This window comes from Channa argus, chromosome 23 (assembly GCF_033026475.1).
Source record: "Channa argus isolate prfri chromosome 23, Channa argus male v1.0, whole genome shotgun sequence".
In the NCBI taxonomy this organism is placed as follows: domain Eukaryota; kingdom Metazoa; phylum Chordata; class Actinopteri; order Anabantiformes; family Channidae; genus Channa; species Channa argus.
Window position 1 is genome coordinate 9,064,350 of NC_090219.1, and position 26,826 is coordinate 9,091,175.

The window sequence follows — 26,826 nt, forward strand, 5'->3', positions numbered from 1 at the left end:
TTGATCCATCGTTGTCACTTTGGAGAGAAACTGTTTAACGGAATTGAGGATCCCAAGGTTTCATTTATCATTAGGCCATTTTACTTTCTGAATGGACATTGGCTGCTTTGAATTTCAGTTTTACACAGCAATCTGTCACCCACATCTATCTACAATGCAGGCCTGGTGGATCAGTGGTAGAGCAGTGGGTTCGAATCCCACCCCAAGTGTGTCCCCACCCAGCCACCAAGTGGACCAAAAAAATGGGAGGGTTACGGCAGAAAGGGGGGGTAAAAACACATGCCAAATCAACGTGCGGAACATGCGGCGACCCCTGAAGGGACAAGCTGAAATGTACAGCACAGAGAGAAGAGAATCTGGGATCTGTATCTGGAAACTACCTCAAGGCCCAATTTAGACCAGAGAGATGTGTGTGAAGACTCACTCTGAGGCAGTAAACAGGTGGCTGCTGTTGGTGGAGATGCTGTTAATAGGGCTCTCATGACCCTTCAGCTCCCCCAGGGTCCCCAGCATGTCTGTGTGCCACAGCTTGAGCACCCCAGCTCTGCAGCCGCTCAGCAAGGCTGGGGATCCAGGTACAACACCCAAAGCACAAACCCAGTCACGGTGAGCGTTTGGGACTTGCTGTTGAGAAGGAGAAAGAAATGAATGGTGAAAAGACTGATACCAGCAGCATCAGTAAACACTGGTCCTCTTACAGTGGAGCCTCAGCAAAGCAAGGAACAATATTCACACATAAAGATGCAGTTTAAATGGTGACTTTGTGCACTAAAACGTAATTACATTACAGTAAATTCATATTTGGAACTACTGCACAGAAAAATCTCCAATAAAAGTCTGTTCCTGCTCTTGGTTCTTTCAAATGGAGGCTTAAATTTGGATTATTCATTACTCACACCACACTTTTCATTCAACTCTTTATTAAATTTGAGCATATTTTTGCATTTCATTTTTCAAAATCCCATTACATTTCATTTACAGTACGTTGTTTTTTAAATGTTGTCTTGTGTTTCTTACGTAAATTGTCGTTTTCATGTAATACTTTGAGTGACCTTCCTAATGAAATGCGCCGTCTTTCCCCAAGTCTGCAGCAAAGTACAAACCTAGACTTTTCGTCACATCCCTGCCCCCCAGTCTCCTCAATCTGAAGCACCTTTTTAATGTGTTTACACTTTTAGACAGCATTTCGTCTCCCTCATTCAGTACCTGCAGGAGGTCTTTACGGTCCAAATCCCACTTTTTGATGCCGTTGTCTCTGGAGCCGCTGAAGAAAATGTCCCCCTGCACCACCAGTGATTCAATACCGTCATAATGCGGTGGTTCAAAGTTGTGTGTAGGGCTGATGCTCCCCAGAGAGCCTTCAGCCACATCGAACAGCTGTAACACACAGAACAGTACATGTAAAACCTTCGCTGAGGACGGTCATGTATAAATACACACTGAGGGATCCAATCAAAAACAAGGACTCCTACACGTCATTAAAGGACGTGTTGCGTCTTTTGGTTCTACATGTAACCAAACATCATACAACTTCCCTCTGACCTCTCAACATGAAAAGATCTCTGTGCTTCTAGCTAACTTCAGTTCAGATTGTGCCATCTTGTTACTATGAAGTATTAATCAGGGTCAACTTGCTTTTGCGTGTTGTGCAAGAACAGCTGTGAAACTGCCACTGAACAGATTTCATCATAAAATGCACAACAAAGCACTTTCAGAAGGCAAAACAACATTACAGCTGCAGCAGCTCTCTATTTTAATATTAGGTTATTGAATCATATTTATGCTAAACATGCTAAGTTAATCCTGCATGAGGTGGCTTGACTTCCTTCCAGGTCCTTATGTTTTATTCCTAAATGCTTCCATCATGTCATATCTCAAAACCAAAGTGATCTATGGTTTTCCTAGACAGGTTTCACTGGAAACACTATTTGGATCCTAGATCATGTGCTGAGGTACATATGGACACAAAAAGGTGATGGATGACTGAAAACACACCTTGATGTAATGATCTTTGGAACCAGTTATCACCAGATCTTGATTGTTTCCAGACTGATCCACAGTCAGACACATCACGGGACCAAGGTGGCCCATAAGTTTCCCAGTGGATGCAAATCTGACAGAGGAAAACAAGAACAATTAGTAAACAGATAAATGAAAAAGAATACAGATTCATTCATTTAAATCCAAGTTTCAAAATATGGCCTATAACCAACCTGCTGAAACCTGATCACATGAAAATGGACTGAAGAGATTTACAGAATTAATATTCTACTCATGTTAAACACAGTGCATGAAACAAATTTGTCTTCAATCTCAGTTTAAATTATGGCTTGTTCTTGAAGCTCATTTTGAGTCTGTGTTATTTTAATCATCCAGACTGTCCCTCTTGAAAAATAAAAAAAACTTGAGACGCGGCAAAAAGGCAATTCATCAAAACTAATAACATCCGGCTGACGACAGGTGACAGCTTTGGCTTAGATACCTGAGACTATCAAGTGTGCAGTGCAAAGAACCTGGACTTTCCATTAACTCAGAGTGATCGATAGGAGTCAAAGAGAACCAGTGGGAATGATACAGCATTGTTCAGATAATCTGGGTGCACAGTACCCCATATTTTAATTAGCCAAAAAATAATTGTTTGTGATACTTCGGCAAGAATGGAAGAAGTACTCAGATATTCATTGAGAATGCCATTTCACTGTCCCCTCCCATGGAGAACAGGTAGAGTGATGGAGCGCCTGGTCATCATGGCAATGTAAGGGGGGGTATACATCTTATAGCATAAGAACATAAATTATTCTTTAAGGTAATCCATCTCATTTACTTCCCTATAATTCCCTCCATAGTGTTAATCTAGACTCAAACTGCCATCTCCAAACACAGTCACAAGGATCAACATGCAGTACTAGTGTCTGGTTGAAGCATTTCTGACTATTTATGTACACTTAGCCCCCCCTCCTTTTTATTTTTTTACCTTCTCAAGTCCCAGACTCTGACCGAGTTTCCTGCAGCAGCATACAGAACCGTTCCATTGGGGTTGAGTGCGATCTGGTTGATCTGATTCTCTCCTGCTGGGATGGTGACGGTCCGGCTGGTGTTAGAAGCACAGGCGTCTCCAACATTGACCTGTCCAGATGACCTGAGGACACGTGAACGCAACATGTAAGCACCTGCATCAATTCAGATCCATCATCTGCATCTGCATCTGCATTTTGGTTTGACATCAAAAGATGAATATGAGACAAGAGATCAACATTTCAGCTTTTATTTCCAGTTATTTACACCTGGATCTGATACACACCTGTTTTTCATGTGAGCAAAGGTATTGGAACATGTGACTAAAAAGCGTGTTGTTTTGCCCCGTTGTGTCCTGTGACATTGATTACTCAAACAGTAAATAGCACTGAATGTCTTCACTCAGTTTCTGCAATTGTGAAGCTGAGAGAAGATGGAAAATCAATCAGAGCCATTGCACAAACACTGGCCGTTGCTAGTACCACAATTGGGAATGTCCTGAAGAAGAAAGAATACACCGCTGTAAGAAGTAACAGACATCGAATGCGAAGAACACGGGAAAAAACTGCAGTTGACAGAAACATTGTCATAACTGTAAAGAAAGACCCCAAAACAACTTTTAGTGACATCAGCAACAACCTCCACAGGGCAGAAGTGAAGATATATTACAATCTACTGTTCAGAGAAGGCTTCATGGACAGAAGTAGAGAGGCTACACCAGAAGATGCAAACCACTCATTAGCAATAAGAAAAGGAAGGCCAGGCTGGAATTTGCCAGGAAGTACAGAGATGAGTTTTATGGACAGAATCAAAGTGATGAAAGGCTAAAGTTTAGAGAAAAATCGGATCTGCTCATGATCCCAAACATACAAGCTCATCTGTGAAACACAGTGAAGATAATGCCGTGGCTTGGGCTTGCATGGCTTGTTCTGGGACGGGCTCATTAATCTTGATTGATGATGTAACACATGATGGCAGCAACAAATTGAACTCAGAAGTCTACAGAAACATTTTGTCCGCCAATTTAAAGAAAGATGCATCCAAGCTGATTGGGAGGTCCTTCATCACGCAGCAAGACAATGACCCAAAACACACTGTCAAACCAACAAAGGAGTTCATCAGGGGCACGAAGTGGAAGGTTGTACACCGGCCAAGACAATCTGCAGACTTCAGCCCTATTTACCTGCTAAAGAGGAGACTGAAGGGAGTAACCACTCAAAACAAACGAGCACTGAAAGCCTGGAAAAGCATCACAAAAGAAGAATGCAAAGGTTTGGTGATGTCAATGGGTCACAGGCTTGATATAGTCATTGCCAGCAAAGGATTTGCAAGTAAAGTCTTAGACTTAAAATAGATTAAAGTGAATATATGTTTCAATACTTTTGCTTACATGAAAAATGAAAAGTGCCATCTTCTAAGTTGTGTATCAGACCCAAATGTAAATACCTGGAAATAAAAGCTGAAATGTTGATCTCTTGTCTCATATTCATCTTTTGATGTCAAACCCAAATGTTTTCAGTCTACAGGTAGAATTCAGGAATTAGTCTCACTGTTCCAATAACCTTTGAAGGAGGGTGGAGCTTTATCGTGCTCAACCAGACATCTGTTTTGTAGACGTGACTTTCAAGGTTTAAATAAAGCAACTTTTTGTGATTTTGTCAAAAAATAAATAAATAAATGAATAAATGCTGCTACTTCAGCAAAATCTCAAAATAGATTATTTTAACAGATGTGGTGTTGATGCTAAGATGGCAAGTACCGAAGCACACATCATCTCTGGTGGGTACATTTTAACTTACACATAGGAGTCAAGTACTTTAAGGTCGTGCAGAAAGTTCTAGGATCTAAATTTGTACATGTATTTTTACAGATTTATAAACACAATCTTCAGAGTGTGGTTAGCAAAGTGTGAAAACATTCTAGGGAGGAATAACTTATTTATAATGTCAAACAAGTTCCACCAGATACACACGTTTATATTTGTATACACCATGTAACATACAGTAAGTATTTAGGAGAAAACTCATGGTATTTGAAAAATAAGATTCTACAGAATAAAATGTAGAAGACAAACATTGAGGACACAAAACCTGTAGAGACAGCCACACTCACGTCAGCGTTCGAATGCACTTGGCCGAGTCCCGTATGTCCCAGACTTTGATGTAGGAGGTGGAGACAGTGAAGACCAAGCTGGAGCTGTAGCGGACTGACACCACGTTGTTGGGGTGACCAGCCAGGGACATTATCTCCTGACCGGTCACCAGATTCCAAACCTTACAGGTTCGGTCTGCAGGAGAACACACAGTCATCTCCATCACCAATTAGAAAACTATGAAACATGTAGGGAGCGTGCTAAGAAGGGGACATCCAAACTGAAGCAGAAGTACAGCGAGCCGTTACTACATGTTATTGTGTTTAAAAGCTGCTACTCTATGTACATGTCACTTTATTTCATCACCTCATTTATCCACACACATCAGGTCAGGTTTTATTAGCTGTTATAAAACAGAAAAACAGCATGTCAAAGTGTAATAAATGGCCAGTGCTGTAACAAGGAGACATGGCAGGAATACTGATGAGAGAGAAAAGAGTCAAGAGTGAAGGAAGGAAGGATGGAGGGATGGGTGGGGGGGTGGACTCAAGGTGGGAGGACAGTGGGTATTGACCTTTGGATCCGGTGAAGAGGAGGTCATCAGTGCATTCGACACACAGGACAGCTTTACTGTGTCCCTCTGCCACGTGGACACACTGTAATGTTGCTGACCGGCTGCTCTTAGTGGACGGCACCGGGTTGATGACACCCCTGGAAAACACACATTATAATAAATAGTTGCAGTCTGGATTTAGCTTTTTCTAATAATGTGGGTGCACCACAAAAAGTCATGCACAGCATGAAGCACTCGTGGCTGATTAGCACAACGCTGCAAATGAAAAACAGAAAGAGATGACAGTGCAAAAATCATTCAAACATCCTTGCTAAAGCCAAGAATGCAAAAATACCCCGGTACCTTGGGATGAATCTCTTCTCTAGTTTGTAAAAAATAAAAACCACCCAAAGAGACAAAGACAGGTGATCACTGTGAATAAGCAGTGTGGGATCAATAGTATCACAGGAACCCAGGTCTATTTCTAAATGGCCAGTCGTTGACAAATTGCCATCTCTGTACAACCACTGCTTCCTAACAGTTGTAGGTATTAGGTTCGTCACCATCAGCCACATCAACGGGCTGTGTCACGGGGACACATGAGCATGAAAGGTGGCTGAAATCCCTGTGGAGGCTCTGGTTACAGGAAGGACTTTGTTCCTACAATAACACTGAAGGTTGGGAGATGTGTCTATGCAAACAGTGTAGCTCAGGATGAGGAAAAAGATGGAATTCCCACCATGTGCGTCTCTCTCTCAGATTCCCGTTTGCCCTGTACACCAGTGGTAAAATCTAGTGGAAAAAACAAATACTTGGGTGGATGGGAGTGTGTAGGGGAGACAGAGCAGAGGATGTGGTTGGAGGACAGGCGGAGGCATCCATTCATCCTGGAGGGGAGGAGAGTATCCCATATTCTTCTTGAAAGCTGGTGAAAACTAATTACTTAAATTTCATCACTTTATAGATAACATAAAATAGCACATTGATAAGGTTGGATTATATATTATGACTCACTTTACTTTATGCTTAAATTAAGAGGAAATATCAACTGTAAGTGGGACAAACATTTGAGAAGCTGACCAATTTTGCAGAGTACTCAGACTCTCTGACTGCGTCAGTTTTGCTCATCAGATTCCCTGGTTCTCATTTATCCTGAGGGATACGTGCAGCAACCCCCAGATAACATGTTACATGGCAAAATAGGGACGGCTGATACTGGGAATAGCAGTGAGAGAAGGTGTTGGGCTGCTTTCTGGATTCCCGAGGACTGGGCTGTGAAGGAAGACAGTAAGGCTGCCAATTAGGCTGCAGCATAATTAATGTGTGTGCTAAGCTGTTTCCACGCTGCTGGCAGAAGTGTGGGAGGATGGCATGAGGACAGAAGGGAGACACATATGCTGCATTCACGTCATAGGGGAGCAACTGTCAGGACGGTTTGACAGTGACGTGTTCACGGCTTTAAGGTCATCTGAAGTCGTAAAATGCAATTCCTGACGTGTTCCACTAAGTTTGTGAAAATTTGGTGCCAGTTCTGTTGAAATATGTCCAATCATATGCTGTTATGTAGGTTCCTGCCTCACGAGAAGTCCATGATATTGTTTCTTTGTACACGTATACTGCATACTAGAGGCATGTGCCAGGATCTAAGCAGCCTTGTTTCTGTGTTTCCTAGTTCCCATGTATTGCAATCAGCTCCTAGACATGTTGACAAGTGCTGAAAATCACATCTTTAGTTCTTGTCAGCTGCTATGTTTTAAGCTTGAGTGAAAGATTTCTGCTCCCCCTGGGCGTCATACTGTATGTGATTGACAGTCAGTGCAATTAGTGTTGACCTGGGGTGAGTGTCAGACAATGCAATATTATAGGTGAAACACATGCTGTACATACAGACAGCTCTTCACCTCACAAAGCCTGCTCCAAGTAACATTTCCAAGATTTGTAGGTGTCACACACAGATTTAAACCATAACTGGAAACAAAACTGAGCTGTGCGACTATAGTCCAGGAGACCGTCCTCTTCGAAAAATGGCGCCCAGCAATTTTATAATTAAGTGCTCACTGTGGTCTGATACACAGTTTATTAATACTGTGTAAGAATTTACACAGTGTGCTGTATTGTTGTTGCCATAGTAACCTACTGTACAACAGGAGGCTGTGTGCCTTCCAGAGACATCACTGAGCATTAAACTGACACACCATGTCTAGACATCTGCAAGAGACATGTCTTTCAGGATACTTTACATGTATTTCTATGTACTGCATGGGCACGAAGGGAACGTATTTTAAATCAAGTTCTCTTTAACTGAGAGGCCATTAAAGTCATCCTCAGTAACCAAAATCCTTTTTCCAAAGTCAAATCAGTTAAACATGTTGTATACGATGCTCTGATATCAAACATAAAGCATCTCATGTCGAAGTGTCTTCTATCAGCAGCCTGAATTTAATTGATATTCCAAGAAAATGTAATGCACCTCACAGTGATGAAAGATTGAGAGGCCATTTAGAATCTTATGAAAAATGTCATGTTTAGCCTGAGGGTTGTGGCGGAGGAAATGCCATCTTAAAGCCTAGAAGGTTAACTGTGTAAAGTCAAAACACATACTATGTAACCGTAAGAAAAAGGACTAAGAGTTTATCCACATTGGTTTTGCCGTATGACATGAATGCAGCAATACTCATTCTCATATTAGCCACATTCACTAGCACATCATGTGTGTTGGACTGCAGTGGATACTGTCAGATATATAAAGTTGGCAAAAGGCTGATGTGCGTAAAACAGAGGTTAACATGTGCACATGCTAACAAAATATTTAAAACATTATTAAGCTAAGGCCATAAGATTATCATCCCAACTCCACTTAAATTAAATATTTAGTGGCATTTCATCCTGTGACACAACAGAACTAATTAAAGTAGAAACAGTTATTGTGGTTTTCCCAGTGTCTGTGAAGAAGCACGTACGTTATTTCTGTCTCATTGAAAAGAAAAACAAAGGGAAAAGACAGTGATTTTTTTGAAAATGCTTATTATGAGCAGCAGAGGGATTTGTTTTCAAACTGAACACTGAATCTGAGTCAAAATTCCATATTTTTCCAATTTGGCTTAAAGGACTAACAGTCAGGAAAAATATGACTTAAAGTTCAGCACTCCAGATGCAGAGCATTTTGATTTACTGTAGCTGAGACCAGATGCTTTTCCAAAGGCAGGAAACCAAGAGAAGGATTATTAGTAAAGTTGAAATGAAGTTATTTTACTTTTTTGGCAACAAGCCCTTACTGTTTAATCTCCTTGACCTTTGCCCTGTCGGCTGCAGCTTGTGCCTTGTCATACGTCTTCCTGCGAGAGAGCGGGGAAGGCTCTGGAGCTCGCTTTTCCACACCTGATGAAGTTCTGGAGCCAGAACTGATGGTTCAGTTTCAAGTTTTTCCCCACAAACAACACAAAGACAGTAACAAAAATAATAAAACAACAGAAAGATGTAAAACAAAATAACGGCAATAATTTGGAGATGAACATGCAGCACACACAGAAACACAGTTACCTGTTATTTAAAGTCCCAAAAAGTAGTGGTTCTTCACCAAGCTCATGTTTAATAACCAAGGACACCATTATCATGTGCTCCACTAAAATATAATTATATTTGTGATAGGTTGCTCCCTGCCAAGGCTTACAAACAAGTCAATGTGACTTTTGAAGCACGGCCAGTGAGCACAGTTTAGTTTCCAATGTGTAACCAAATTAGAAAGGCAGTTTCCGCAGGGTGTAGTAATAAATAAGCCATACACATGTCAATATTGTTTCCTCTCTACATGCTTATACCTCAAAAGATCGAACGGAGGAAGGTATAGAAGCATCTAATATATAAAAATATTAAAACAAAACCTCAATAAAGCAGAGGATGCAGCAGCAATGTCAAACATGCAGCAAGGGAGAAAGTAGCAGGTAATGTGTTAGCAACGAGTGCCAAGCCTGGACTTACATGCTGCCCATTTTAGAGGAAAGGCCGGGGGAGAGAGCTGTGTAGTCCCTGACTGATGAGCCTGACGAGTCCACGTCCCCCCCCACATCTGGTGTTTCAGCCAGCGGCAGCATCGGACTGGAGAAGTCTGTGGTGGGAATGTCAACAGCAGAGTCGCTGTTTGCGTACAGCAACTCCATCTGCGTGGTGGTCCTCCTACGAGCCTGCACAGCACAGCCACGTGAAAATCAAGACAGGAAGTGAATGTGGAAATATCCGAGCGCATAAACATGTAAACATTGTGATACCTTATTTCTAGTTTTGGGCTCTCCACAGATTTTCATAAGATCTGATGTCAAAGCACTGTAAGAGATAAATGAGATTTAAGCATTATTACACATCCTTACAAAAAACTAAAATATATAAAAAACAAAACAAAAGATGCAAACACATCTATACATATATGCACAACCTAGAAATGCAGTAACAAAAGTTTACTATGTAAAAAGCAAAACAATAAAACTACATTTAACTTAGCATCAAGATAACAACTATAGCTACAGTTATGAAACTGATGGCGATACGTCACCTGATATTAATTTTCTTTGCACAGGTCATCACACAAACCTAACACAACATACAATTAAATGGTAACTTCTAAACATATTTAGCTTCTTCTTGTCATAACATACACTTACTTTCCCTCTGCTGAAGGGCTCTGGGCAGACTCATCACTGCTGCTATCATCTCCATTTTCTGTCAAATGAGATCAATGAATAACACAAGAGTTATGAGAAAACGCTCTTGGCTGAGTTGACTGTTGTAATGACTTTCTGGAATGGTTCTCAGCACGTACACCTCGCCTACGACTAACTAATTTATCATGTTGTTCACTTTCACTAAAGCAATTTTCATAGTTTTATTAAAAAGCTGTTAAGAAAATGAACAAAGGAAGCTGATGAGGGCGGTGTCAGCACAGCGCCATGCTGTTTTTATTGACAAACAAATGTGGTCCTCGCTGAGATCAATGGGATCAGATGGATCGGAAACAGTGAGAGGTCAGAGGTCAGACAGCAGTCAGGTGTGGGTGGGCTGAGGTGAAACTAAAAGGTCATTTAAGAGAGTGAGAAATCATCCTTCCAGTGCTCCCGGTGTGGTCAGGTGACATACAGGTAGGATATACACAGACCTAGGATCCAAGTTCCTCTGGAAAAGCTCTGGGGATTTGCAGGGTGCTAAAGCATGGAGGCTGTAGCACATAGTGAGCTGGGAGGACGAAGAAGGGGGAGTGTCTTCAGGATGAGGGGGAAGGGATGGGTCAGCAGACAGATGGGGGGTTAAGCCTGGTTGCATTGCACCTCATGCACCTGTTCATGTTACGTTTTGTTAGTTTTGCAAAGTGCAAAGGGAAGGAACCATGCGTTCATAAACACAGATAAGTCCAATATGGTTTCACTTACCAGCCGGGATGTTACCTAGCTCTGTAAAAAAACACAAGGAAACAAAAGAAGGAAAAAGAAAATGTGGGGGAACAGAAAAAAAAAAAAAAAAAAAAAAACACACAGTGCACAAATGAAAAACAGTCCCCAGAAATTCAAAAGAAATAAAAAATTAAAAAAACACAATCAACAAAAATAAAGTGCAGCTACAGTAAATAGAGCATCCTACTGAGCCGAGGCTGGAAAGACATAGCCCTGACGGTGGGAGACTCATGTCTGTATCCTGCAAAATTGTTTTCTCATAAGTTTTTAGATTTACAGTGGTGTAAATCTGGTAGAATTGAATCTTGACGCCACATAATAAAACGTAATATTTCGTCCAGCTTCAATTCAGCAGAAGGCAACAGGCAAGAGCATCTGAATAGGCCCAGTCATGCAACTGACCAGTAACCCAGCCTACATTCTGGAAAATTCAATTTAAAAAAAAATGCACTTTATACAGAAATGAGACTAAAATCTGAACCTTAGTTTTCCTTGAGACATTACCAATGGGGGTTCCAGAAGGTGGACTGGGTTAAAAAGTGGCCTGGTCTGGGTTTTGGGTCCTCATCTTATCACTTTGCGCACACAGGAGCAGATGGTTACCTTGCAGAGCGTTCCCCAGCAGGGCGTCCAGCTCCGGGTTGAACTCCGCCTTCTCCTTTAACATGTGAAAGAGAAGCTGGTTCTGGGTGGCGCTGGTGATCTCCGTCTGCTTCAGCCTGCCCTCCATCACCTTCACCTGAGACTCCCTCTGGGCTGCCTGCAGACCCTGCAGAGATCAGAGCCAGAGATTACAATGCTTGTATACACTGTTGCTTTCTCCAAGATTGTGTCTTGAAGGGATTTGACATTTTTTGCTTGGTTTTGGAAACTTTAAGATAATTTTTAGGATGCACAAGATAATGATGGGCGAACGTTTAATTACAATTTCTGTAGCAAAAAGAGAAATAGGGTTTCTTGTAACACAGTCATACACACACTGTTGTGATGTTTCCAGAGAGATTACAGATGTGTTTTCGTGACAGACATGTGGTAATAATTAGTGCTGGTACCTTGTTTATGGCCACTGACATGAAGTGATCGAGCAGAAAACGAGCCTCTGCCAGAGTACAGGAACCAATCACAGCAGACACGTCCACTGTGTCACCTTCCTCCTGGTAAGAAAGTGACACTTATGATATTGTGAAGACATAAGTCATATAATATGATCAAGTAAAGATGTGCATTAAATGACTTACTTAAGTTGTAGCTATTGCACGCATATTATGATTATATGTATCGATTTTTGTGAAGGGATAAATGTTCTCAAAACTTCCCATTTCTCAGTGCAATCATCAATCTGGGTAATAAGAAACTTCACATGAGCTGTTGGAGTTTATTTCACCAGTCAGAGCAATGGGAAGATCAGATTTGTTGGTCTTAATCTTCAACAGTTCAGGCATCAAGTCCAAACTCACCTTGGTTTCCTCCATCTGCATGATGTTGGCCTGACAGTCTGCAATGCTGTCGTTGATGTAGTCAATATTGGCAGTCAACGCGTCAACCTCTTCGTTGAGCGGAAGCACCGCTTTTTCTGCCTCTGGCCCTTCTCCGACCAGCCGGTCTCTCTTCCTGATGACCTTCTCCTTACGCTTGGTCAGCTCCTCACGTTGCTATAAAGGACAGACAAACAGGACAAGACAAGTTTTACAGAATTCAGAGTTGCAGATAATTGCAGATAATTAACTTTTGCAAAGATTTATTTTAGTTTCTGCAGCCCAAAGATGACAATGAACACAGCTTCTAAATACATGTCTTCATTGTTTGCTTAAGGTAATGCAATCAATACTGAGGAAAGCAGGTCCACAACCTGCTCGTCTGCACACCATGAAAACCCTACCATAACCATCCACACAATGGATCACTGGTGCAGACTTTACCTTAAGAAGCCGGTTCATGTCAGCCTCCATGTTGGAGATGGTCATCCTCTGCATGATGACATCAGATATCCGTCGCTCCAGAGTCTGCCATTTGTTGCGAGCAACTCTGGTGGAGTAAACACCTGCTGTACGCCTGTAAGATAAACTGAGCAAACATGACAGGTCAATTATCTTTTTGAATGTATGACAATGTAGAATCAAGCAATAAAATCCAACATAATAATAACTGCTTCTCCGCAAACAAAAACCTACTGACACTCACCGAGTCCCGTTTGGGGCAGCATTGCCCGAAGAGTACATGCGTCCCGATGGAGGTCTGTAGGGAGAGTCCTGGACTGGTTCTGCGAGATTGATTTTCCTCACAATCTTACCCGAGGTGGGCCTGACTTGCCTTCTGAGTGCTGTCACCTAATGCACATCAAAAATGGAAACAATTAGGACAGGTGGATATAAAAATAAATAAACTGGGTTTTTTTCACGCCCAAACATATGTTGCCCTTGTTTTAGGATGAAAAAAATATACAGATGTTTTAGCTATGCTTTTATTAGTGTGCAATGTTCTGTCCCCGCTGTCAATTGGCTGAGTAAAATGGATCTATATATTGTAATGATGCAGTATATTAGAAATACTGTATATCTGCCTTTATTATGTCTGTAGATTATCCATAACCTCTATGAATGAACTTATTTTTAGGATATATGCGAAGTAAGGGTACTATGTTTATCTCAACCTTTATACAAGCCCCAATATTCCACCGCTAACGGTCCAACTCAACGATATTTACATTTCACATTTGCTGTAGCTAAATGTCAGAAATTTTATTCACAGTTGGAGTTAAAGTATATCAGGCCGTTCACCTCCTCAGTCTTTCTCCTTAGAATGAGCTCCTGCTGCCTCTTCTGAGCCTCCAGTAACTTCAGTTGATGCTGAGGATGAAAATAATTGCAACTAAATGATTTACAGAAGATTTAAACTTCGATTAAAAAAAGTATGGTCGCCCACTGGAGCAAATAAGCACATGACTGTAACCAACCTCTTGCTTGCGCTGGTCTTTCTTCAAGGAGGCAATTTCTCTGTTTCTGCGAGACTCGTTCATCCTGTTCTTCTCCTGCTGCTCCTTCATCTGCTTCATGAGACGAACCTGCACCACGGTAAAACAGACTTCGAGTCAGCAAACAAATGTAAATAAACACATTTTATATTTATACTGCATCTCTCATTTCTTGCATCCCTGTCAATATCAATAGTTTTATTCCTTAAAATGAAGAGGAAGAATAAACTACACATGTAGACAGAAAAGACAAGATGTTAGACTAAGAAAATAGTCCTTAGATGATGTGAAAATTGTTGTGATATGCATCTGGACTTGAATTAACGTTTTTTCCATGTTAATCTAAATGGAGAAGAGTTCTTCTAAGCTCATAAAACTCCCGAGTAACAGAGTTTGCATCTTCAATAATAATGGTTAATAGTGCTCTTATAAAAAAACTTTGAGTGGCCAACTAATCAACCAAACCTTTGTCTTTTTCATTTCTGCCACATCCATCTGAAGCTTCTTCAGCTGTTTCTCGTACTGCGATTGGTTCTTCAGCAGGCGGGCGTGCTCCTTCTGTGCCGACTGGAGCTTCTGAAGCTCCTTGTTCATGACGCTCAGCTTCTTTTCATATTCGGCCTTGATTTTGCGAGATTTGTCCTCCGTGCCGCTTTCCATCGAATCTGAAAGGATGCAACATAAAAGCGATGACAGAGAGAAGAAACTGTGCAAATGAAGACAGAAATAATGCTCTTTAGAATTTTCAATGGTGGATAACTGCGCCCGTGTTGTGCTGCAGATGCAAACATCGACTCTCTAATGGATTATACAGTTAAAAACTTCGGTCATCCATTGCCAAAAAGTCTCCTTTGTGTGTTTCTTTTGCTTGTTAGTCAGTCTGAAAACTCCTCCATGCATCAGACAAAACTTTAATCCATTAGTGCTGTATAAATGGACTGGTCATCGTCTGGATGCTGGCAGATAACATCTGACATCAAATGAGTATTGCAATATTTAAAATTCTCAAGAACATAAAATAAAAATAACATAATAAATAGGAATACATACTGATGCCTTTATTCAAACATATTAAAACTCTACTACTAAGTGATACATGACACCCTCTCCTGGCAGCCCCGTCTCACTCATGTTTTGGAGGACACGGTCTCTCTCCAGCTGGGTGTCTTTGATCTTGCACTGCAGCATCATCAGTTTCTGTTCGTACTGCTGTTTGAGCGTGTGCAGACGCCGCTGACTGTTTTCCAGCTCATCGATCAGCTTCTGCTTGATGGCGATCTCACACGTGATGTTGGCCAGATCTGCCTGGTAGTTCTCTGAAAGAACACATCAAATTTAACCTCAACATGTAGAGAGAATTTAATTCACCAGTTTAAAATGAATCCACATACAGAGAAAAACCATTTGGGCTGTATATTTATTATAGTTATATAATTTTATTACTCCAATTTCTTCCCTAACTTTGTACAAATAAACTAAACCAAGAATTAGGAGTGCTATCAGAAGTGCTATGAGCATAATCAAAACTTTCAGCTTTGTTTCAACATTTATCCTGTGATTAACAACAGAAACTGCAACACCTTTTCAGCTACTGTCAACGTGCTAATGAGCAAGGCACATAGCAAAGCTGCATGGCTGCTGAAAACAGAGGTTTTAGAGGACTCGTTTCCCAGAATACTTCTTCAGGATATGCACAGAATGCAGGGTAGAAATGGGAAAGAATCCAGTCTAATAAAATTTCCATGGCGCTGCTCTGCATTATAAATAAATAAGACGTAGTTGGCCAAACTCCATCACTATAAATAAAGATATAAATGTGGAGCTGGTCTGAAAATGACAACAGCTCCACCTTGTGGACAAATAAAGATACTTTAAGTACAACGATGAATTTACTTGGTAGTAAAAATATGATCCATTTATTGTTAGGTTTATGAAACAAAAAGAGCATGAAATGCCAGTTCACAATTGTCCAGACTTAAAAATAACATTTTAAGTTGTCTTGTTGTGTCCACCAAATAGCCCAAATGTCACAATAGTTCAGTTTATTGTTCTTAAGGATTGGTAACAGCAAATAACTGGTACAAGCATTTTGCCGGAGAAATTAGTAGCAGTTATATTTTAAAACCAACTAACCAATTGATCAAAAAACTAATATTTAAGGTCAAATTTGTTTATATTGTACAATGCATCGTTTTTTATAAACTTTACATATTAGGTGCCGTGTAAAAAAAAAAAAAAAAAAGTACATCGAACTTCTACTCCGGTACAGTACCTGAAACACAATTACTTTTCAGCAGTACCTTTCTCATCTGACTCAGAGTCAGAATCATCAGAGCTCTCTTCTACATCCATCTCCTCTTCCTCCTCCTCCTCCTCCTCTTCTCCTTCCTCGTGGTCACTGCCTTCCGGGACCTCCTGCAAGATGGACAAACAATTTAATATGTGAAGGCCCTTCTCAGTGTGTCCTCCTGCTGAGTCGGTGAAAGGACAAAACAAACGTACCATCTCTGCGTCCTCATTGACTCGCTCGCTCATTTCTTTCTCTGTGCCCTTTTCTTGTTCATTGTCAGGAACTTCCTCTTTGTTGGCACTGAAAAAGTCCGACAGGGTTCAGAGTTAAAGATGAAATGCTTCTTTTGTGACATTGCCATGACTTTTTTTCTGAAGTGGACTGCACATACACCTTCAAAGTGTCACTGTAACACACAAGTAAAGAGTGCACATACATCTGCGGGCGATTAAAACATTTTATTTGGAATAGTTGGAGCAATATCATTTTGTTGTCCTTTTTAGCCAATTAGCTCTTAAATGGACTTGAAATTTGACCTGGGCTATGCATTTTGTGTGAGAATGCATCGTTAAAGTATATGTTCTTCAAACATAAAGAGTGCTTGAAGTCTTATCAAATGACATGGTGAACCATAACACCATATTTTATCTTTTCTTGTCACGCCACTTGAGCGTGTTTTGTGGAAAAGACAGTGGGTTTTGTTCAATAAAATGAGAGGAATCTCATGAGAGTTTGAGCAAAACCATTTTTTTTGAGAAAACTTAGCAAAGAAAAACATTTTGTGAACCTAATCCACAAAGCAGATCCGTTGGATAAATATTTCATCCACACACAGAGGGTTAGAGATGTTTAGGTTGCTTGGTAGGCTGAACAAAATAGCAGCAAATAAAGATTAAATGTTAAATCGTTTTAACATTTTGCACATAAGGCACTTTCAACACATTCTAGTAAACCTTCAACACTAACAATCCGAAGGTCAAAATTTCATAAAACCATAAACTAAGGTGTTACGACCCTCCACTGTGTTATGTTGAAGATCTTTCAGATGCTTTTTCTAGTCCCAGGTCCCAGGCCCCTAATGCTTGTTACAAAGTCAGTAAAACACAAAAAAAAAAGAAAATAAAAAAGAAAGCAGGTATTTAGCATGACGGGTCAATGAATGAGCCCAGGGTTTGTAAAGTGCTTCACTCCAGGCGGGGGAGGAAAACCTGCCCAAAATAAATAAAGTAAACCAAAATGCTTAATTAGGGGAAGCAAAAGGATGGGGATGGCAACAGGAGGGTGGAAGCTCTGACAAACCTGGCATTCTCAACCTCTTCCACCACCTCCTCCCTTTCCTCCCTCTCTCTCTCCTCCAACAGCTGCTGGAGTCTTCAGGGAGGGGTGAAGAGTCAAACCAGAGAAGGAAGCAAGAGATGAACGTAGGAAGGAAGAATGGAGGGAAGAGTGGTCAGAGAAAGCTCTGCACTGAAAACCCAACCGTTTACCCCACCCCACCCCCACATTAGTGCCTGAAAGCCTGATTGGTCTGTAGATTTCTCATTATGAATAATTCATTGTTTGAAATTATTCTAAATATTAGCAATAGTTGTTGTTTTGTGTCTAGAAATGAAGACGATAAAATGAAAAAACACTTTAAGTACTATGTTTCTAAGCTAAAAGGCCATTTAATACTCATGTCCCCAAGTTTCCAATTACAATCTAAATGACTTCTAGTTACAAAAGTACCGTGATTCATTATGTGCTTTTAAAGAAAAATAAAGTAACATGATCTGAATAAAACACATAACCACATGACTTACCCAATCCTAAACCACAACGGTTTTATTACCTTTTCTTTTTCTTTTTTTCTCGCTTCTTCAGTTTTTCCAGGTCTTTCTTGGCAAGCTCAATGATATCAGAGGTTTCCTTCTCGGGGGCCAGCATCGTGGAGGAGAAGGAGCCGGACCCTCCGAAGAAAGACTGACGGTTGGAGGCACGGGACAGGTTCTTCCTCAGATTCTCATTTACAGCTTCACTCTCCAGAAGCTTGGCTCTGAGGAGGAAATCCAGGGAAAAATTTTGAATATGTACCATATGCACCAATCAGTTGTTTTTTACCAGACAACTTCTTTATATGGACACCTTCTAATGTCTTACACTGAGGTCACATTTTCTAAATTCTAACCAAAAATAGTTTTAGCCCAAGTCAGAAGTATAGTAAGCATCTTTTTACTGATAGATCACAAAACCCAAAATTTTAAAGGACATAATTTTACATCTTATCTACAATTTCACTTCCCTGGTGTTTTCTACCTCATCATGTAAGAGTAATTCTAAAAAAAAAAAAGGGCTGAAACCTTGATCAATCACGTTTGAACACAACCAAAAAAGGCACTAGGACGGACAGAAGAACTACGAAGTTACAGATGCATTTACCTGAGATCTTCAATCTCTTTGATGTAACTCTGAATCATGTTTCCAATTTCTTCAGTTCCTCCTTCACCTGCAACAGAAACCAGTTTTAGGTGAGATACCGAGGCTTATTTTTCCTAATCAAATCAAACCTGCAAATTCTGTTGTAACAATGACTTAAAGAAGACAGATTTATAGCCAAAATGAAGGCAAATACGAAACACTGAGCTAAGAGTTTGAGTGTGCAGTCCTACCTGCCCTGGCCAGGACCTGGTTAGCCTGGTCACTGAGCAGCTGGGTGAGCCGTGCCCGCTGAGCATCGATGGTCTCCTGCATGGCCTTCACCCTCACCCTCAGGTTGCTGTTCTCCGTCTGCAGCATGGAGTTCTCGTGGAACATGTCGCTGAAGCTCTCCACACCATCTTCACCCACCATGCGTTTACCCTGCAGAAGAGGGAGGTGGAGGTGAGCGTGTGAAAATGAGTGTTTATTTCAGCTATAAACAGCATGCGTGGTGGATAAAGGGCTAGTTTTTAGATTTAAAGAACAGCCATTTTCCTATTGAACCTCCCTCTCTCCTCACCGTCTTATACTCCATCAGCTCCATCTGCAGTCGAGCTATTTCCGTCCTCAGCGCACTGATCTGCTGGCTGGCCTTGTCCTGGTTCACCATCACCTTGTTCTTGATGTTCCGGGCTCGGTTGGCATACTTTAATGTGTTCAGTGTCTCCATGAAGTCACGGTCAGATGGGCTAATGCATGCAATCATCACGGTTTGGCTGAGATAGGGATGCAGACATTTATTAGTGTTTAGTTCAGCTGCACAAATCCCGGCAAAGGCTGAATTCCTTCCCGTTTTACGTTGGAGGGTTTAAGTAGGATTTTTTGTTGATTTTAAATTTAAATATTTGACTAACAACACATTTCAACGTATCACAACTTCCCCACGCCAACATTTATGGCAATTGTTTTATTAGGATTGGTTATTAAAGTGTTCGCCACCAACCTGTTTCCTCCTAATGAGTCCTGCAGAAGACGGGTGAGTTTGGAGTCTCTGTAAGGCACGTGTGAGGCCCGCTTGCTTCGGTCACCCAAAGCACTGATTACATTCCCCAGAGCGAGCTGCAGTAGCAGAGAGAGGACAATGAAGAAAAATCATTCAGGTTGTTGCAGATGATCACAAAACTGCAAAAACATAATTTTTTGGGGTCAATAACGATGTCTTCCTATAGCATTTGAAGGGTTCAGTTGTACAAGTGAAGAAGAAGAAGAAGTCACTGGTCCGCACGTTGATTCGGCACAATTTTACGGCAGACGCCCTTCCTGATGTAACCCTCCCCAATTTTAGATCAACCAACTGAGCCACAGCCACAGCGCCCTATTTGCAACTACTTAATGTAACCTGCTCAATACAGTTTTCATGATGAAGTCTCTGGAAAACATTCTTTTAAAATTCAGTTAGTAGCCTGAGATGTGACAAATAAAATCGTACATGTTGGTTTGAAGACCTTTTAAATCAAATAATACTTGCTAATACTGCAATCAGAATATACATGTTTATTTTAAATGCTACGTTTCTAAAGTGTAGGTAGAGTGATTTTTTACATTTAATTTAATTTTTGATGAGTAAAACAAAAAAAAAATACCTTTTCAAAGACATTTCCCCTAATGGACATGCATTATGGACATCTATGAATACAAGCCACTAGATGGCAGTACAACTCTAAAAAAAATCAATACTGAAGGCCACTACAGATCCTGCTGGAGTCCAATAGAGGATGGCATAGCTCACCAGTCCACAGTTGATGGAGATGCCCTCTTTGGCTCGATCGCCCGTTGCTCCAGTTCTCTTCAATCTCTCAGAGCCGGCCAGGTCCACAAAGTGAAACTTGGCTGTCAGCGTCTCATACTCATCCATCTCAGAGTTTCCGTTGGAGACTCTGTTATCTCTCTCATTCTCTTGCTGGGTGAGAATGACACAAACCTCATTAGTATGTAAAGTAAGTAAATACAACTGTTTATATAGCACAAAGCTTCCAAAGTTCTGTATTTGCATAAAAGATTCTACAGAATTTGCATGAATACACAATACGTAAGTGTACCACATACTGTACACATACAGTACAAGCACAGATCAGGCATAAGATTATGACCGCCTGTGCAAATTAATGCAATCCAATACATGTTTTAGCAAAGTCATTTATTTTAAATAGGGTGGCCAAAACATTAGAACCTTCATAAAAAGCACTCCAGTAAGACTCCACTATCGACGTTGACCTTAATAATAAGCGTAGCAGAACTATCCCCTTTCTGACAGTTTCAACCTAATAACTGAGAAATAATAACCTTGTAAATGTATAATTTATGGCAGATCAACTGCATTGGAGTGTATTTATTTGCACAGGTGGTCAAAATGTTATGCCTCATCGGTGTACACACACACAATACACATCCGCAAGTCTCCGTGACACTGCACTTGTTCAGATGTTGTCAGTGATATACTGCACTAACATTGTCAGAGGCACAAACGCGAACTTGGCACAGGTGGATGGTGAAGATGGCGTGGGATCGGGAGCTCTGGACGTTCATCTGAGTGCTGGCTGTGGTGCGAGACAGGGCCCCCAGCTTCAGGCATTGCATCATCTGAACAGGCAGAGAAAGAGAATTCAATTTAACACACTGGTCGTTTTGATGCAGCTGAGAGAAAAACAAATACAAATAAAAATGAACTGTAGTGCAATAATGAATAATTTATAAATAACAAATGAATGAAAGTGTTTGTAAATGCCTTGTTGTACCAAAAAGCTCCCATTCAGAATTTAATTTATTACCCACAAAATATGTATAGGCCTACACTTTAAATCAATGTATTGGTTCTAGAGTAAGAAACTCCCAATGTGTCTTGCTGAATAAATAATTTAACAGCCTGATTTAATACACAATTAACATAAGTCACTGTCCTCTGTGTTTTGGATGACTCATACAAGCCGTTATTTCTCATTTACCTCAGCCTCAGAGGACACGGTCCGTGTAGTCACTCCGACTGTGTAGATCCCTCCATTGGCATCTTCATGGATTTTGATGAGAGATTTCTGCTTCATGTCTCGTGCAGAGTCAAACAGGTCCAGAACTTCTTCATTGTAAAGCTGCGACAAACGCAGAGCGCACACAAAAACTAAATTTTTAAACTGAGTAGATAAAAAGTGATGGATTAAACCATCAAAATTCACAGGTCTGAATGTTCTAAATGATTTTTGGTAGGACTACATTAAAAGACCAATTTTTCCTCCCTTTTTTTCTGGCTCTGTGTGTGTGTGTGTGTGTGTGTGTGTGTGTGTGTGTGTGTGTGGACTCCAAAAAGCTCCCCGTCACTGCACAAACTGTGCCACTTAAAATAATACATGCAGTGGTAAGAAGCTGCAGCTACAGTCTGTAGCATTTTCTTCTGCAAATGCATTATTGTACAAAAAGATTAGAAATGTGTAAATCTGACAGAGGTCATGACTGCTTTCTATAGAAGAAATCTATGTGGGAAAATTAGGTTTCCCCATTTCCTACAAGTACCATGATTAAAAAAACAACCAAAAAAAAAACAAAAAACAGAGGTTTCTGGTTTACAGGACTATACCCTGGTTTCCTAGAGACATCCTTGATGAAAACCTGTTCCAGAGTGCTCTAGACCTCAGACTGGGATGATCATTCAACAAGACAACGACTCTAAGCTCAAAGCCAAGATAACAAAGGAGTGGCTACGGCACAACTCTGAATGTCTTCGAGTCATAAGTCCAAATTTAATTTGCAGAAATTTTTTACTTTTAAAATGAAAGTATTACAGTCTCATAAACTGCCTGTTGTGTGATTTCTGTGAACATCCATAATTTGTCTGCCTCTCTGAATTTCAACACTGTCACAGTCTGATGGACTCGCACAACTGTCAGCTCCTTTCATTCTTGTTAACTCTTCCTGAGATACCACCACCCATGCCCCACACTCCCCTCTAACACCTCCTAACCCCCTGATGACAGCTGAGATTTTCGAGTGATGGAGCACTGATGTGAAAGCTTGTGTCAACAACATAAGCTCCACCTGTGACCCCTTCTAAAGCCTGTTCTAGTGCAAGTGAAAGACAGACTATTGCAGATTACTGACTTTAATGTTTATGATAAAATGATGCGGGTTTGTACCTCGAGGAACTGAGCGTTGATCTTGAACTCTGGTACGGGACGTCCCTGCTCCTGAGCAGCTTGCCGACGCTCTTCAATGCCCTTGAAGAGGTGGTGGACAGCACGTGGGATGATGCCCAGCTCCTCGTCCAAAATGTTGACATCAAAACCCGTCCCCATGGTGTACGTCTTTCCTGAACCCGTCTGCATTGAGAAATGAAGGTCACTTGAAATAATTATTGCACATGTGTGTGATACATTTCTTTTGCATTTGCATTTGTTTGTAAAGCAATTATTTTATTCCATAGATATACATTACATTTTTGCTGTGGTTAATCTGGCATTTAAATGTATTAATACGTAACACTTTACTGAACCCTGACTGGGAAATTCAGGTTCCCCAAAAATCAAAAGCCCTTGAAAATAATTAACATAGAATATAGTGCAGAAATACAGAATAGAACAATAATAATACTAAGACGCAGAACAATTTGTATTTAGAGGGGTGAGGGTAGTGTTATCATAAGAGGCAAGAATGACACCAAACTGACAGGTGCAATTAGCTGTGCAGTCAGGCAAAGTGGGACAGTCATTTGAGTTTTCAGGACCAAATAAGACCAAAGTCAAATGGCAGCAGAAACAAAAAGACCTAAAGCAGAGTTCTTCCACATGCTGGGACTGGAGCAGCATGTTGTTGCAGGTGCTGCTCAGAGAGCAGGGAGTCAGTCACAAGTGGGTCGAAAGGTAATTTGTACGTGTCCCAGTCTGGCTCGGTTTATGATTTTCTACAAGTTTTCCCAAGCAAGATAAAATTGTCTCATAAATGTTTCTTTACACTAAACATGTTCATCCATTCAGCTCAAGTGAGGTTCATGTCAGGAGATACTGTTAACATCTGCATTCCTCACCATTCTTTTATGAATCTGTTCTGCAGAACAGAATCACTAATTTCAGAATGTTCTATTTTACCTCTTCCCATATTGTCTATCTTAAAATGAACTATTCTGGGGCTTTGAACAAATCTGTGATGAATGCATTCTCCGCCTCTCAACATCATTAGTGTTTGTTTATATCCGAAACCCAAGTTGTTGCGTTGCAGCCGAGTGGGTCTAAATCTAGATTAGTGTCTCTAAAGTAGCAGAGGCAAACAGAAGCAGGTCAGTGCCTGTGCTAGTTGGTTTGCAGGCCAGCAGTGGCAGCAGAAGCCACCAGAGATATGTGGGTTAACATAGATACATATTAAAGATGTATAGCTGTCTAAAAGCTGTGTGTGTACTTCAATGATTGGCGTGAGCGTCACACACCAGGAGCTCTGTCACAATGGAAACCTAAACAGAAGAGGAGTTTAAGGGTGTAGGGGAGGTGTTATTTCCATGTGATGAACTTTGTGATGAAACAAAAAGCAATGATTGGAGAGAAGGGAAAAAAAAAACAGTGAGAGGATTCCAGCTAATTAACCTTCTCAGAATCTGCCGATGATTTATCTATTCACTTGTTCTATTAAAAGTCTGAACAGAAAATTCCCCCCCAAAAAAATGTAACAAAAGCACTTTGAACTGACCACATATGGGAAGATAAAGAAAGGATTCCAACTATGACCTGTGACCTTTCTTTGGTATTTTCACTAAGGGATTATTATTATTATTGCTGTTGTTGTTATTATTGGTATTTTTAAAAAGGATTATTAAATTGGTTAATGATCAAAGTTGTTACAGTTTAATTTTGTCATTAAACAAATTGACTAATTCGACTTTAGCTCCAAAGAGGAGTGCGAGCTACAAGAAAAAAAAAAAAAACTAGAAGCTCTGTCAAAATCCTAGTTTTAACTTTATTGCCAAACCACTGCTAATTTATGTGCAGTTCACTTTTTGCACATGGTACTGTGTTGTCAATTTGATTTGCAAAGAAGCCATAAGTTTTTTGTTCTCCACGTTTGCAAAAAAAATAAAAATATTCAAGGTCTAAGATTCAAATAACTTCATTAATTTCAGAGGGAAACTGCTTAATTGCCGTGAATACTAAATATGTTTTCGCTTTGTTGTATTGGTTACTGCATAAAATTGATGGGTAAAAATGAAATAATGTTTTTGTTGTAAACTAAATTTACGTCACTACAAAAATCTATTGTTTTTGCGATCTTCCACCAAATAAATAGGTGCTTTTGATGGGCAAATGCTCACATTGTCCCTGAACGCAGCAGAGAAATGTTTTTCTTAAAAAAGCTTTGCGACGGCATGTTCACACTGCCAGTTCTTTCATTAATACTGTGAATAACCCCCTGAAGTGTTCCTAAAGGTATGGTGTGACAGGAATAATTTGAATAATTAATTTGTCTCAGGCTCATAAGAACCCTTGTAGGATTATGACGCCTGAGCTTCCTTGTGACATGCAATACATGTTTAAATTGACAAAAAAGTGAATAAAACAAAACTATGTTGAGAAGACACTGAATCAAGAAACAAGAACCATGGTTGACTACTGAATATGTAGACTCCTATCTTGCAACATGAGCATAATTCTATACATATATTTATACAGTATGCCAACCCAACTGCATTTAAAAACAAATGTAAAATGAACAGAATGACACATTATATGTAAAATGGAATGCACAACAGTGCAGTACACTTTACTACATTGAGCATTTACTACATTACATACTGCACTCTGTTTGAAAGGTTCTAATTTTTTTGTGTATAATGAACCATTGAATCTCCATCTATCAAGCTCAAGTATCCCCTCATTAACACCACTGGCCATGTCCCACATATTTTCCCCCTGAACTGAATATAAACTTGATTTACCAATTAATTCTATTGTAAGTGGCATTAGATTTCTGATCACTCCAATGAGTTTGAAGTCAGAGTTACTTTCAACTTACTTTGTAATGAAAATCTCTCCAAGTCAGTCAGTCTGTCATAGCTGGGAGTTGAATGGTTATTCTGACAAAAATAAAAGCCTGACAACTTGTCTTATTTGAGTTTAATTAGTATTGATTTCTCCTTCAACACAATTTTTAATAATTTCTCTTGTGCAAATTCTAGTTTATGTTTTGGTGTAGGTTGTAAAGATTTTAAAGCTCACTCGATAAAATCATAATGCTTGTCCTTCATGGAAAAAAATCTAAAAATAACCTTGTCTAACAGGAAGAAACACACACCTTAACGCGCTTCTTATTTTTTTATGTTGTGTGTTGGCCGCCTCTAGTTTTGACTCGACATACTACTCATACCAGTCCAACATGGAGCTGAGCCAAGCAGTCATTTAGCAAACTGTTTTGCTTTTATGTAAGGCTAAACTGCCCCATGGCTGCAATTAAATGCACAAACACCAATCTTCTTCTAACAGGGAAGAAAGCAGTAGAATGCTTCCTTAAATGTTGAACTTATACAGTTCAAATCCCACAACAGCTTACTGCGCCAGTCTTCTTTTAACACAAACCTCAGCACTCGCATCTCTCACACACATCCTATTTCAGTTTGCATGCACACACCAGTTCTCTACAGCCATTCAGCTATAAAACACCATGAGCACCGCAGATGTGAAGCAGAGGACAAAGACTCGCCTGTCCATATGCGAAGACGGTGGCATTGTAACCTTCGAAACAGCCCTCGATCAGCTTCTCTGTGCAGTTTGTGTAGATGGCGTCCTGCTGGGAGTCCATGTCAAACAAATAGTCGTAGGTGAAGGCCTTGTCTTTGCCAAGGATTACCTGTGGCTCCCCAGGCATCACATACGTACAGATGTGACATCCCTCTATCTTCTCCCTGGCCAGCTGAGGACGAATCCTGCAGCAAACAGAGAAGGAAAAAAAAAAAGAGAGAGATTTGAGCAGATATGTTGGATGAGGGAATAGATTTAATGTCTTTTGTACAAATGTTTATTTCCACCAGGGTTTGAAAACACAACT

The 26,826-nt window shown here is 40.4% G+C and overlaps 1 protein-coding gene across 7 annotated transcripts in view; it reads right to left on the reverse strand.

The window, feature by feature from the left end:
* Window positions 1-26,826, reverse strand: part of kif21a (kinesin family member 21A) — a 47,833-nt gene that overhangs the window by 2,157 nt on the left and 18,850 nt on the right. The window contains exons 2-34 of one of the 7 annotated variants that reach the window (XM_067492949.1): window positions 26,482-26,704; window positions 22,938-23,120; window positions 21,759-21,899; window positions 21,265-21,396; window positions 20,546-20,716; window positions 19,760-19,875; window positions 19,337-19,532; window positions 19,008-19,197; window positions 18,778-18,844; window positions 18,191-18,394; window positions 17,659-17,730; window positions 16,572-16,659; window positions 16,370-16,484; window positions 15,197-15,385; window positions 14,535-14,734; window positions 14,052-14,159; window positions 13,876-13,944; window positions 13,280-13,425; window positions 13,018-13,162; window positions 12,556-12,750; window positions 12,151-12,252; window positions 11,702-11,867; window positions 11,078-11,098; window positions 10,316-10,373; window positions 9,926-9,980; window positions 9,639-9,841; window positions 8,936-9,061; window positions 5,682-5,818; window positions 5,128-5,302; window positions 2,975-3,139; window positions 1,996-2,113; window positions 1,207-1,377; window positions 425-624 (exon numbers count right to left, since the gene is read on the reverse strand). In XM_067492949.1, the coding sequence (XP_067349050.1) occupies window positions 425-624; window positions 1,207-1,377; window positions 1,996-2,113; window positions 2,975-3,139; window positions 5,128-5,302; window positions 5,682-5,818; window positions 8,936-9,061; window positions 9,639-9,841; window positions 9,926-9,980; window positions 10,316-10,373; window positions 11,078-11,098; window positions 11,702-11,867; window positions 12,151-12,252; window positions 12,556-12,750; window positions 13,018-13,162; window positions 13,280-13,425; window positions 13,876-13,944; window positions 14,052-14,159; window positions 14,535-14,734; window positions 15,197-15,385; window positions 16,370-16,484; window positions 16,572-16,659; window positions 17,659-17,730; window positions 18,191-18,394; window positions 18,778-18,844; window positions 19,008-19,197; window positions 19,337-19,532; window positions 19,760-19,875; window positions 20,546-20,716; window positions 21,265-21,396; window positions 21,759-21,899; window positions 22,938-23,120; window positions 26,482-26,704 (4,647 nt within the window). Of the gene's footprint in view, window positions 1-424; window positions 625-1,206; window positions 1,378-1,995; window positions 2,114-2,974; window positions 3,140-5,127; window positions 5,303-5,324; window positions 5,511-5,681; window positions 5,819-8,935; window positions 9,062-9,638; window positions 9,842-9,925; window positions 9,981-10,315; window positions 10,374-11,077; window positions 11,099-11,701; window positions 11,868-12,150; window positions 12,253-12,555; window positions 12,751-13,017; window positions 13,163-13,279; window positions 13,426-13,875; window positions 13,945-14,051; window positions 14,160-14,534; window positions 14,735-15,196; window positions 15,386-16,369; window positions 16,485-16,571; window positions 16,660-17,658; window positions 17,731-18,190; window positions 18,395-18,777; window positions 18,845-19,007; window positions 19,198-19,336; window positions 19,533-19,759; window positions 19,876-20,545; window positions 20,717-21,264; window positions 21,397-21,758; window positions 21,900-22,937; window positions 23,121-26,481; window positions 26,705-26,826 lie in introns of those variants that run through there. The other 6 variants (XM_067492951.1, XM_067492950.1, XM_067492952.1 and 3 more) reach the window with 6 other exon arrangements.